General features: G+C 40.9%; 2 protein-coding genes across 2 annotated transcripts in view; one reads left to right on the top strand and one right to left on the bottom strand.

Annotated features, from left to right (window-relative positions):
• MED12L (mediator complex subunit 12 like) overlaps positions 1-14309 on the bottom strand; it is a 322246-nt gene that overhangs the window by 195999 nt on the left and 111938 nt on the right. The gene's annotated exons all lie outside the window — the stretch shown is intronic.
• Positions 3893-4972, top strand: P2RY14 (purinergic receptor P2Y14). Its single transcript, XM_012812975.2, has one exon. The coding sequence runs from the start codon at positions 3893-3895 to the stop codon at positions 4907-4909; it is 1017 nt and encodes a 338-aa protein (XP_012668429.1). The 3' UTR covers positions 4910-4972.

A 14309-nucleotide genomic window follows, 5' to 3' on the forward strand; every position in this document is an offset into this window, starting at 1 on the left:
GAAATAACGATAAGTGCATTTGGTGAAATATTTTATGATTATGTAGGCTAAATAAAAAAAAGTACGTGCAGACATATTTATCCAATAAAAAGAGTCAGGTGCTCATTTAACTTAATTCTTTGTTTTTCTCCTATAATACAGGAACCTTAGGGAAGACACACTTTGGCCACTTCAAGATGACAAGCATTCACGGGGCAATATCACTTCATTGAAAAGAGACCTCATATAACCCCCAAAAAGTTCAAAAGGTAACTGGAAAAACCTGCAAGTGTTAGCAAGAGTTTTGTTAATTTCAGGCATGGTGGTGGCTCATGCCTGTAATCCTAGCAATCTGGGAGGCTAAGGCAGGTGGATTGCTTGAGCTCACAAGTTCAAGACTAGCCTGAGCAAAAGCAAGACCCGATCTCTACTAAAAATAGAAAAACTGAGGCAAGAGGATTGTTTGAGCCCAAGAGTTGAAAGTGGCTGTGAGCTATGATGCCACAGCACTCTACACAGGGCAACAGCTTGAGACTTTGTCTCAAAAAAAAGAGAAAGAGAGAGAGAGAGACTTTGTTAATTTCATCAAAATGTTATAAAAGGGCAATAACTCTTCAGAGAAAGAATTCTGGTGCACAGTAAGGATGATGGTAGGTGGTCCACATATAAGAGAAAAATGGGTCACAGAATGTAACTACACAGAAGATGAGTAAGAACTCAGAGCCAGCCAATAGTACTTATATTAAGATGAATGAATTTGGGGGCTGAGCTCTGCTTTGTACACCCCTGTATCAAATTTTGTAGACAGACAGAGCCCTTAGGTTTTATCTAATACCAACACCTCAAAAACCTTCATCCGAAGACCTTAGATGGCACCAAGACGAGAGCACTATCTAGATCAGAGCGAATCTTGGGCATCAACGTTCTTTTTAGCTGTGCAAAAAAAAAAAAAAAAAAAAAATACTGAGGAAAAGCACTTGACATGATGTTCCTATTACAAAGTAATTCACAGTTGGAAAAAGTTCACAACCACATCCTAGAAAAAGTGCTACATGCCTCATTGCTGAATATCACTACAGTCACTTTTTAAACACTCCCCTTGTGCATCCGGTGACCAGGTGATATTTAGCAATGAGGTATTTAGCAGTCTTGTAGGATTAGTTCAAGAATGTAACTGTCAGACCTTGTACTACACCAGCTCCATTCCAGAAAAAGAGTTCCAAAATTGGTCTGAAGGGTGGACTATGTACCAGTGTTGGTGCATAGCTTCTCAAGGGAGATAACTCCAACGTGACCATAGGGATATTCAGCAATGAAGTATGTGGAACTTTTTCAAGGATGAGTTTGTGATCTTAATTGTCAGGTCTCATGGCTGTCTTCAGGCCTCATGAATCCCATTCTACCATGTTCTTTAATTATGTTGTCAAATACTCCAACGTGATGCTAGATAAAAGCTAAAAACATTTCATACCGTACTATTCTTAAATATCTAGACTTGTGAAACAACAGAGAGTTCCACCTAAGAGAAGCTGAAGACTTATAGTATAAGGTAACCTGTTTTAAAGTTTAGCTGGGGGTGGCACCCGTAGCTCAGTGGGTAGGGTGCCAGTTACATACACCAAGGCTGGCAGGTTCGAACCCAGCCCAGGCCAGCTAAAAAAACAACAATAACTGCAACAACAACAACAAAATAGCCGGGCATCGTGGTGGGCACCTATAGTCCCAGCTACTTCAGAGGCTGAGGCAAGAGAATCGCTTAAACCCAAGAGTTTGAGGTTGCTGTGAGCTGTGACTCCACGGCACTCCACCCAGCTTGAGACTCTACCTAAATAAATAAATAAACGAACTTTTTAGCTGGGTGGTGCAGCTCCTCCCTATAATCCCAGCTACTCCAGAGGTTGAGACAGGAGGATCAGGACAGGTTAAGGCCCAGGTACTCGAGACTAGCCTGAACAACATAGTGAGAGGCCCCCCTATTTCTAAAAAAGAAAAGAAAAACAAAGTTCTTTGGTTAGTGAGACGTGACGGACACTGACACACTGGCTCACCGGAATGCTCACTTCCTCAGCTTTTTAATTAATCATCATCCCAAAGTCCTTTTCATCGGTTATTACTTCTCCTGTGGGATATCCCTTGCCTTTAAGGTACTGGCATAAACTGGTTAAAACATATTAGAAAATGAGTGAGAACACAGGGCAGGGAAGAGATGGAGGCAGGGCCACGCCAAGAGATTCTACTTTCTTTCTGATCCATTTGGTCTGTGCATTATCGTATGAAATCAACATCAGGATGTGACTATTTCCACCATTCGTGGAGGTATTTAAAGTTTACATAGGTCTCTTTATCAGGACAGTAAATCATCTCAATGCTAAAGATTAGGTGAGGAGACTGAGTAGATATTACAAGGACAAAATAATACCTATCTTTTTTAGGATTTTGTCCTGCTTTTCATCACATAAATATTGCTGCCTTTTGGCCTCACTTGCCTTAAGAGTGCTCTCAATCCATTACTGATCTGATCTGCCCTGTAGAAAAGGCTGGTGCTCACTGAGAAGCAGAACCCACAGGACAGAGTGCCCTTACCATCAAAGCCACGCTTACAAAAAAAAAAAAAGAGCTGAAAAATCACTACTAAGAGTGTCCTGGAATTTATCGTTACCTCATTACTCATTTAGATTACTCTTTTAAGATGAAAAAATATTCTGGGAAGCCAAAACAGGCGGATCTCCTGACCTCAGGAATTTAAGACCAGCCCAAGCAAGAGCGATATCCTGTCTCTACCAAAAACAGAAAACCTAGCCGGGCATTGTGACAGGTGCCTATAGTTCCACCTACTTGGGAGGCTATGACAAGAGGAACTCTTGAGCGTAAGAGTCTGAGGTTGCTGTGAGCTAAGTGACACCATGGTACTATACCCAGGATGACAGAGTAAGACTGTCTTAAAAAAAAAAAAAATGTGAAGAGATGTGTCCTAGTGTGAGCCGCCGTCATACCAAAACAGACAGCACAGGCAGCAAAGACAGCCTGCTTTCCCCCACCCAGCAAGTCTCAACCCCTTCCATCCTAAACTGGTGACACGCCATTTCTAAGTTAACATTTAGACTCATTTTTATGAACCCACAAAAATTTATCTTTAATAAAATAAAAATCACACTTTCAACACCAGTAAAAACACTACATTAAACTGAGTTCTAAATAAAATGAAACATTCATTCTGCTTTTACAGTTACTACTTTTTAAGACTATATTTAAAGCAATAGTTCTTAGAAAGGGTAGCGCCTGTCACTCAGTGGACAGCACCTGTGCCTCAGTGAGTAGGGTGCCAGCCCCATAAACCGAGGGTGGACGGTTCAAACCCAGCCCCAGTCAAAACTGCAACAAAAAAATAGCCGGGCATAGTGGCAGGTGCCTGTAGTCCCAGTTACTCAGAAGGCTGAGGCAAGAGAATCGCAAAAGCCCAAGAGCTGGAGGTTGCTGTGAACTGTGATTCCATGGCACTCTGCGAAGGGCAACAAAGTGAGACTCTGTCTCTTAAATAGTAATAATAATAATATTTGCTAGAACACTGGAATTTTACAGGGAACCATCATCATTCTGAAGAAATGCAGGTCTGCACATGACCTAAAAGTTCACAAACTGCCCTTCTCTAGTTTTTCATTACTGCTGTCTGTCTGCTCCATTCTTCTCTGTTCATTGCAAAAAAAAAAAGAAAAAAGAAAGAAGAGGGGGAGGAAGAGGGAAGGAGAGAGAAGTGCCTAATTTATACAGAGTAAAAGGCTTAGTTTCAAGAACTCACTGGGTTTGCCCATGTTCACAGGCCTTGGCTTTATTAAAACTTCGTAAATGACCTGGAGGCCGGACGTGTCCTTACTCACACATCTCTTTTCAGATCTCTGCCGTCAGAAGTTACAAGATGATGAATTCAACCACCACCAAACCTCCAGAAGAGACCTGCTCCCAGAACACCCTGATCACCCAGCAAATCATTCCTGGGCTGTACTTCGTGGTTTTCGTTGCAGGGATCCTCCTCAATGGAGTGTCGGGATGGGTATTCTTCTACGTGCCCAGCTCTAAGAGTTTCATCGTCTATCTCAAGAACATTGTCGTTGCAGACTTTCTGATGGGCCTGACGTTTCCTTTCAAGATCCTGGCCGACTCGGGCTTAGGCCCCTGGCAGCTGACCGTGTTTGTGTGCAGGGTCTCCGCCGTGCTCTTCTACGTTAACATGTATGTCAGCATTGTGTTCTTTGGGCTCATCAGCTTTGACAGATACTATAAAATCGTAAAGCCCCTTTCGACGTCGTTCATCCAGTCTGTGAGTTACAGCAAATTCCTGTCCGTGACCACATGGCTGCTCATGCTGCTTCTTGCCATCCCGAACATCATCCTGACCAACCAGAGTGTTAAGGAGGTGACGCACATAAAATGCATGGAACTCAAGAACGAACTAGGGCAGAAGTGGCACAAGGTATCCAACTACATCAGCGTGAGCGTCTTCTGGATTGTGTTTCTTCTGTTAATCATTTTCTATACGGCTATCACGAGGAAAATCTTTAAATCCCACCTTAAGTCCAGGAAGAATTCCACTTCCGTCAAAAAGAAGTCGAGTCGCAATATATTCAGCATCGTGTTTGTGTTTTTCATCTGTTTCGTACCTTACCACATTGCCAGGATCCCCTACACACAGAGTCAGACGGAAGACCGTTACGGCTGCCAGGCAAAAGAGATCTTGCGCTACGTGAAAGAATTCACTCTGCTACTATCCGCTGCAAATGTGTGTCTGGACCCCATTATTTATTTCTTTCTGTGCCAGCCATTTAGGGAAATCTTATGTAAGAAATTGCATATTCCACTAAAAGCTCAGAATGGCCTAGACACTTCTAAAACCAAAAGAGGAAATACAACATATGAAAGCACAGATACTTTGTGAATTCCTGTCCCCTTTCAAATAAAGTCCTTTGTGCCACGTGTTGTCATCGCTAATGACATGTGAGGGAGGATGAGAAACTTGTTAGTTGGAGGCATCATCTCCAGCATTACTGGCGAATTCAGTACTTTCATAAAATTCAAATCTAAGTTACTGTGCTTTTCTGTAACATTGAAGAAAGAAATACCCATCAGTGGATTTCTCTCTTCTTACTGGCTTCTTTTTTTTCCTGTTAATAAAAAAAAACTACATACAACTGTTCACTCCTGTTCCATACAAATAGGTTTAACATTGTAATCACTAGTCTGGTCAGTCAATGTAGAACTTTAATTAGTAAATAAAGACAATTAGAAGTACTTAAAGATAACTCACATGGGCATCTTCTTTCACTAAACATAAGAATCAATTCTAGTATGTAATTTTTTCCAACAGGGTCCTTAAAAATCAACTTACAAATGGAGTAAAAAGTATCAAGTTTCTCCGACTTTAAAGAAGCAGGATAAACAGGTATCCAGAAAATAACTTAAGAAATCTCTTACTGATTTATCTCAGAGCACTGCAAAAGAAAACAGATATAAATTATGTACTTTGCAATAAATTATAATTTTTTTTCTGAGAACACCTAAAGGATATTAGGTACATGCTAAATATATTTTATACAGAGACTTATGAAGCCCTTTTACAAGCCCAGAGTCCTCGTATTAAAAAACTAGACTCTACTGAAACCAGATATTGGCATATGTTAACAGCAAATTCCTGTGTTCAATAACATGAGGAAAAAATAAGATGTCTCAGCTCCCAAAGCACAGTGGTTACAGTACCAGTCACATACACCAAGGCTGGCAGGTTCAAACTTGGCCTGGGCCAGCTAAACAACAATGACAACCGCAACAAAAAGAAATAGCCGGGTGTTGTAGCAGACACCTGTAGTCCCAGCTACTTCGGAGGCTGAGGCAAGAGAATCATGTAAGCCCAAGAGTTTGAGGTTGCTGTGAGCTGTGATGCCATGGCATTCCACCGAGGGTGATATAATGAGACTTTTATTTATTTTTTTCTCAAAAAAAATTTAAATAAATAAATAAGATGACTAGGGAAAAAACACACATCTTAGAACATCTACTATTATTTTCTTCCTGGGTTCAGCAACACAACAATTTTCCTAGAAAGCAAATGGACTTGACTTTTTTAAATCTAAAATGTATAATAATGAATATAAAATTATACCTAAAATAAAAATTCACAAATCACATTTTCTAGGAAACAGATAAATTTAATGTAATATGGGACATGATCAGTGGTTGAAAAGTCATCAAAACTATATTCTCTTAACAGGCTAAAATATATTCAGTCCATCTTTCAAATGTTCTGCCATGCATTCTCCATGTAATTTTTATATCTCTTTCATGCTTTACTGTATATGTACTAATTAACGAAATCATGGCTGAATAGTAGTCCATGGTATACATATACCACAGTTTATTAATCCATTCATGAATTGATGGGCACGAGACTTTGCATCTTTTGTATTTACCTGGATGGATTTGGAGAACATTTTCCTAAGTATCTCAAGAATGGAAAAAGAAGCATCTCATGTACTCAGTGCTATGTTGAAACTAGTAGATCAATAACTACAGGCCCACACAAGAGAAAAACACAATTAAATTCAAAAAGTGTGTGGGGGGAAGAGTTCAGTAGGTCCCCACCTGATGGGTTCAATGTAGGGGTATGTGGCACATATATGCCCAGTCCTGGTTGAAGGACTCAGCTGCAACTTAGACTTTACCTTACAAATGCAATGTAACTTAATCATATGGAACCTCATATTAATCTGAAATAAAAAGGGAAAAAAGAAATTATTTGTACTACTGGCATTTTTTTTCTTATCAATCAATACTTGAGGAAACATTACCAGACTTCCTCACAGTCAAGACATAGTTGTTGCTTTAATTCCTCCTATTAAGCATGCTAACACAAGGAAGATAGTTACGTACAAAATTCAAAATTTTTGTCAGTGATTTCTCAAAGTAAGTATTTTATATGCTCTAGGCCATTATGATATAGTTTATGCAAAACTCATACAACACAATCTAAATTGAGGAAAAGCTAGGAAAATTTTCGCCCTCAATATCTACTCTCTACCCCTACTAACAGCCCGCTGTTTTCAACTCTGGCTGAAATATTCTTTCTTGAAAAGAAGAATAACAACATCCCTGAGCACATTTGGGGAACTATGCTTGCTGTAACTGCCTAAATACATTTCAAAAATGAGCTGACTGTGTTTGGTCTTCACAACTGCCATTGCCCGGACAAACAGGTAAAATACTGGGCGTTTCAATGCCCCCTACTGGGCTATAAGAGAAAAAGCAAAGTCAAAAAGGAAAAATGAGTAAAGTCAAGGAAGGCCTTTGAAAGAGTTGTTTTATAAAGCACACACATAAAGGGAAATCGCAATTTTTCAGCAGACATGTGGTGCAGATACGGGCATTGTGCAGCAACAGGTAAGTGACACTTACACCATGTTAGAACTTTCAAGTCCAGAGTAACAACTAAAAGCAAAGTGACTTAACTCTAACTTCCCAGGGATCACCAGCATGAGTGCAGATGGGCAACAGGGAACACTCCCCGGTCCTTCTGCAGGTAAAGTTATACTGCGGGTCCTCCTGCACTCAGGGGCCCACAGTGGGAAAGACAGTAACCTTAGCCTGGTGGTTGAGAAAGGGAAGCTAAGGATGAGGCGAGCTGAGGGCTTCTGCCTCAGCAAGAAAGGGCAACAGGCCCCCGACAAATGCTTTCTCATTTTAAGAGATACAAAGCCACAAAGTTTTCATACTGCTAGACCAACAATGAAAAGAAAACACGCCTGGGTATAGAATCAAACATGTCAACAGATGTTCTGCAACATTTGGAATGCAGAAATCTAACAAAGTGGCTTGTGGCCACAAATAAAAGTCTTCCGTCAATAAAATCCTTACATTTTAACTGAACTGAGATTTCATTTGACACACAACTGATTCAACCACCTATACAAAAATGTTCTAAAGTGTTTTTACAAAAGGAATATTTGATATAAATTAGATCAAGAAATAAAGAGATCCCAGAGAGAACATAGTCATATAAAAAGATTACACGCAGGGCAGCGCCTGTGGCTCAGTGGGTAGGTTGCCAGCACCATATACCAAGGGTGGCAGGTTCAAACCCATCCCCAGCCAAACTGCAACAAAAAATAGCCGGGCATTGTGGCGGGCACCTGTAGTCCCAGCTACTCGGGAGGCTGAGGCAAAAGAATTGCCCAAGTCCAAGAGCTGGAGGTTGCTGTGAGCTGTGTGATGCCACAGCACTCTACCGTGGGCGACAAAGTGAGACTCTGTGTCTTATTTTTTTAAAAAAAGAAGATTACACATGAACTGTGGTGGGTGAACCTTGCAGTGGCCATTTACCACTGCCATTTATGATCTGCTGGTTGTCCCCTCAGTCCCCAGCCTCTTTTCCCAACAAAAGAAACAAAACTTTTCCCTTGGAAAGTCCCTTTACCCTGTTCTTGACCACAGGTAATATAGCTCCCTGTCCCTCACCAGGTGACTGCATGTCTGATTCAATAGGCCACAAATTGGGATAGAACATGAACCAACTTGATCTAATTAAAGCAAATCCCAGATTTCTAAGGAAATTCTGGAGCGTGTGCTGTGAAGATGTAAAGTCCAGAAGTACATCTTTTATTTGACTACCATAAGAAGAGAGCCTCGAGCACCTGTGGCTAAAACTGGTGCCACGAAAGCAGACTGAAGAAAGGGCGCGAGGTCCACGTCCAGCCCCAACACCTGCGGCACCCTTCACTGACGCCCATCCCACAAAGGCAGACACTTAGGCATGTCAGCCTATAACCTCTTTTACTGCATAAGGCTAGTTTTAGTTGTTTATATGTCTTTTTCAGGGGTGTGGGGGACACCTGCAAATGAAAAACTCTTATTATATTGGCTTAATCTGAAAGAGTAATCTGGGAACTCTGGAAAACATCTTCACGTTAAGATCTGCTTTTACTTGCTGTTGTTAGTAAAGCATGTGCCACTATTTCCGCATTTTGCCTGTAGCCCTACTGCTACCACCTATATCCTGTAACTTGAGAAAAGCATCTACAAATACAGAAAATATCTATAGTAACAGGAGAATACTACATAAATTACAAACCTAACAGATCAACCCCCCCCCCCCAAAATGGCATGGTGTTTCTTATCAGTAAGCAGCACTGTGAGAGTTTGTGTGTTTGGTACCACGTGGTCTTGAGTTACAGCCATTACTTCCCTTTTGGTCACCCGTCTCTGCAAGACACCAACACCATGTGGATTACCATTTCTCAATAGGACGTCCCCTCAAAGGAAGCACTTTAACAAAACGTAGCATTCCTTCCACTAGGCCACTTTTCAGGGTGTTTTACTACTTCATCCTGCTTGTACAAAATGATTAAATGTTGTATTAGTTTATCTGCAGTAAATAGATATTAGAAATGTTACATATAAACCAGGTACAGAAAAGTAACAAATAAGGTGCTCCCTAAAGTAGTTTTCAGGTTTTTAGGGAATATAAGACATTTTCCCGTTTATACCTCACGTCTTTCAGTAGAAGCTGGGGTATGAGCATGAAGGAGGTATTATAAAAATAGGCTCATCTTAACAACAACAAAATATGTCACAAGTTTGCTCACTGATAAAGTTTATGAGACTGCTTGTTACTTTTTTAAGGCATTCCCTGTATAATTCTCTGGCTTCTCCCATGGTCACAGCCACAGTTAAGATCTCTTTCCCATGCCACCTCACCCTACTTCCTAAACATTATGTCAAGCGCTGTGGGGACCTGTCATGCAGGGCTTTAGATCGTATGTACACTTGCTCTTCAGCAGTCCTCCAGCTATAACCAGCCTAACCCTCACAGTAGCAGAATGGCGCAGGTAGCTACACTACTGGGCCCTTCTTTCCCCAAGCCCCCTTCAGCTGATGAACTGCTAAACCAAAGTGTGGGACAAAGGCCTTCAGGACTTACTTTCCCATCCTTTCACTTCCTCACATAAAAGAACACCTGGAAAATACGGCTGTTGTTGTCTCCATACAGTATTTGATACAATGTAAAATTATTGAGATTCTAAGCTAAAAGAGAATCTGTATATTTAACTTGCAGAATTTTTTTTTTCTTTGGTGAGGGGAGACTGTCAGCTTTTTTCAAGCTCTTAATTACCTATGTCCTATTTTCAATCATTAGCTTTGTAAAGAAAGCCAGCTCTCTCTGCTATCCTATTGACTAACAAGAAAAGGTAATCTTCATTTTGTTTGTAAAGTAAAAGCCAATCTCAGCACCATATCCAATTCACTTTCTTAAAAAAGAAAATGCCACTATTTGTTTTTAAAAATGCCATAACAACATATATTTTTTCATCTAGCTAGTATTATGAAAATATGTGAAAAAGAAACAAAAAATGCTCTTTTTTAATAAGACACGAGCATTCCCATCAGTGCTATTCAAAACGGGAACTCCGTAAGAGTTTACAAAGTACAAGGCAGCGCCTGTGGCTCAGTGAGTAGGGCACCAGCCCCATATACCAAGGGTGGCGGGTTCAAACCCGGCCCCAGCCAAACAGCAACAAAAAAATAGCCAGGCACTGTAGCAGGTGCCTATAGTCCCAGCTACTTGGGAGGCTAAGGCAAGAGAATCGCCTAAGCCCAAGAGCTGGAGGTTGCTGTAATGCTACAACACTCTACCGAGGGTGACAAAGTAAGACTCTATCTCTTAAAAAAAAAAAAAAGAAGAGTTTACAAAGTACCTTCAGAATGTCCTGGTTAACGACTAATAAAGCACTGAGGAATATTTAATACCTAAATGAAAAGAAACAAAATAAAAAACAATCTAAGCTATATCAAGTAATGATGGGGCAATAAAACCTTGTAATCCAGTAAACAAAACTCACCTTTCTACCTGCCAACCCTGACCCTCTGCGCAGACTAGCCCTTGTCAGGCTGAAACCTCATGGCGCTTTCCTCCCACCTCAGCTCCCCACCTCAACTCCCACCTCACCTCACAGTTATTTCACCGACAACGGCTCCCAACCACCACTGCTCCCTGCTCAGGTAATGTCAGAGCCTCATCGCCTTTCACTCGAAACCCCTGCAATCATCCCCTAACTGGTTTCTTATCTTTCATTTTCTCTCCTAACCCAACAAAATGCAATGCTGCCAAGATTAAAGACCGAACTGACAGCTCCTTTCCTGAATAACCATGGGCTCTCCACTACTTAAAGTTCCTTGGGAGTATCCAAGATTTGGTCTCAGATGTCAAACAGATCCCGCTCAGTTACCCAGAGTCCCCCCGCAAACAACTCCCTACCCCCCCCCAGTTGTCTGTGTCACCCCCAAAGCATACAACCTTTGGTGCACTTGGAGAAAGAAGCCCTTCACCCCACCTCAGTCAGGAGGATTATACTTCCTGGATTCCCAGAGCTTCTATGGCACATAGTAGATGATAAGATTCTTTATCACTCCTTCTACATCTTAACCTTTAAAAGGAATAAAAATATTCTCTATGATGCGGGCTCAGGAGGCAGCCAGCAATCAGTATCTATCTGTTGTTAGAATTTTTATAACTACTTGATCAAAAAAGCCTACGTGGCTGGGCTCAAGGTGGCACAAGTCTATGGTACCAACTACTTTGGAGGCTGAGGCAGGAGGATCATGTGAGCCTGCGAGTTCAGGCCTGTAGTGCACTGGGATCACCCTGTGGAGGGCTGGGCAACACAGCAGAACCTTCTCTCCTTAAAAAAAAAAAAAAGAAAGAAATCACACGACAAGGGAAAGAGAGAATTTCTGCTGGAAAGGAAACACAGAGTTTGTAAAATATCTTCTGTGGTTTGAAAATGGGTTAGTCATAAGCTCATAATAAATGTACTATAACCACTCAAATGGAAAAAAGAAAAAGCATAAACTTCAGTGACAAAGAAAAAAAAAGAAATGAGATAACCTTTAAAAGTTTTCTGACGGATTTTCCCCAGGAGACGCTTCTTTTATAAGCATCGAATGGCAGTCACACCTCACAACTGAAAGGGAAAATGAAATGCGTGTTGACCCAGCAACACTGTACAGTCAACACAAAGGCAACAGTCAAAACGAACACCAGGGGAACAGCATACACCCCGGCGTTCCCCTAACCAAGCTCATATCCCAAGAATGTGCAAAATAACCATAGCCTCGAAATCATTCCCAAATAGTTACTGTTTCTTCCATTGAACAGGGGAAACCAAGATAGTTTAAATAACACAGAAACAGTAACATCTGAGAAGTTATGTGTCTAGATCTCCCTTTAAAAAGAAAAAAGACATTCAAAATGTGACCCTAAAGCACAGAGGCTCCAGAGAAAGCTGACTTGGATCCACAAAAGTTGTTGCAGGAGTCATTGATCATAAAAATCTTCAAGATATAAACTATTCTGAGCTGAGAGCTTCCTGACTTCACACTCCAGAGACTAAAAACTCCACAAGAGTAGGAAGAGGGGGCCACCGTTCCACTAGCCAATGACACTGAAATTCACACACTTACATACACTAAATGGTGGGCAGGTACAGAAGCTGGGTGGACCCCAGTGGCCTCCATTGTAACCACTGTTCTATCTAACACTTTCATTTTAAGAAACACAATTAAGTGCTGGGACATAAGAGTCTACCTGTGCAGGCTTAGACAGGTCTTACTTTCTCTGTACCTCAGTTTCCCCGTCTATAAAAGGACTCTCCTATTCCTTTTTTTTGAGACTGAGTCTCGTTCTGTCACCCTGGATAGCATGCTGTGGCTTCATAGCTCACAGCAACCTCAAACTCCTGGGCTTAAGTGATCCTCTTGCCTCAGCCTCCCAAGTAGCTGGGGCTAGAGGCACTCACCAGGATGCTTGGCTACTTTTTCTATTTTTAATAGAGAAAGACGAGGTGTTGCTCTTGCTCAGGCTGTTTCTGGAACTCCTCAGCTCAAGCAAGCCACCCACCTTGGCTTCCCAGAGTGCTAAGGTTATAGGCATGGTTCACCACACCCAGCCTCCTTATTTTCAGTTAGGGAAATAAGTTCTCAGGCCTATGCCCGGCGGTGCCAGTGGCTATTTAGCCCAACCTTGAGTTTCCCTACCCTCTTTAGCTCCAAAGGGCTTCCATGCTGTACAAGTTTTAAAAAGCAAGTTTTAAGGTTAAACATTACAAACAAATATTTCTACTGAAGTACCACTGCTTAGTATGTGTGTTCAATAAAATCAAAAGCATGGTTTGCATGGATAGGAATGTTGACTCTAAACACACTTGCTCAATTCATAAGTCAGGATAATTGAGCTTTAAATTTTTTTACACACAAAAATTACTGACACCTCATTTCTTAAACGAAAAGTATTGCCATGACCAAAGTAAAGAAAAAATAACTTTGCCTCATTTCATCCCACTTGAGTTTCTGAAATGCTGGGTTAGTGATGACATGCAATTTCCTGGAACGCTCACAAAATGCCTTCTGAAAAACACTTGTCCTCAACAAAACAGAAAGTAATAGTTTGTGGAAAAATAAATGGAACTCAAGCAAAAAAAAAAAAAAATTTCCGCTGCGAATAAACTTACATCCCATGCCAGGTTGCCTAAGCTCATGCTCCAAAGGAAAAATATGATTCGGTTTCACTAGTAAAAGATTAGTTCTCACTGTTCCAAAAAAGAAACAGAACACCAAGAACCGGGTCATTCTAGTGTTTCCACGCTTGGAAATCCAGGCTTAAAAACTGTGGCCTTCATAGATATTTAAGACCATGGAGTTGAGCATGTAGACATACCCACCTAAAAAAAGAAAACAGAAACTTCACTAAAAATCTTTCATCCCAGGGCAGCACCTGTGACTCAAAGGAGTAGGGCGCCAGCCCCATATACCGGAGGTGGTGGGTTCAAACCCAGCCCCAGCCAAAAAACAAACAAACAAACAAAGGAACATCTTTCCTCCCAATTTTTCTTCATGCCATGTTAAAACCATTCACCATTCCATTTGTAGCCAACTTGATCCATCTCTAAATTCTCTCCATACCACCTGTTCTACTCTCCAGTAAACACAAACCCTGATCATCACCTCTCACTTGTCTGCAAATATGTCTCCTCTACAAGTGTGTTCTTCAGGGAGTCCTGTCCAACAGCAAAGCACACACATTATCAAGGGATGGACCATTTCTTGGCACTATTATCATAAAAGTTCTTAATCAAAACTAGTTCTTAATCCAATGTTATATACAAAGTTTGAGAACCATTTGTTTTTCTCCTTTAATTCATAAGTATTATGTATAAATATATATAACATATATAATATGTATACACACATATATATAATGAAGTCTTCCTTGGTAAAAACCAATAATAGGCATT

The sequence above is a fragment of the Otolemur garnettii genome, unplaced genomic scaffold (genome assembly GCF_000181295.1).
Source record: "Otolemur garnettii isolate 467f Iridium unplaced genomic scaffold, OtoGar3 scaffold00236, whole genome shotgun sequence".
Classification (NCBI taxonomy): Eukaryota; Metazoa; Chordata; class Mammalia; order Primates; family Galagidae; genus Otolemur; species Otolemur garnettii.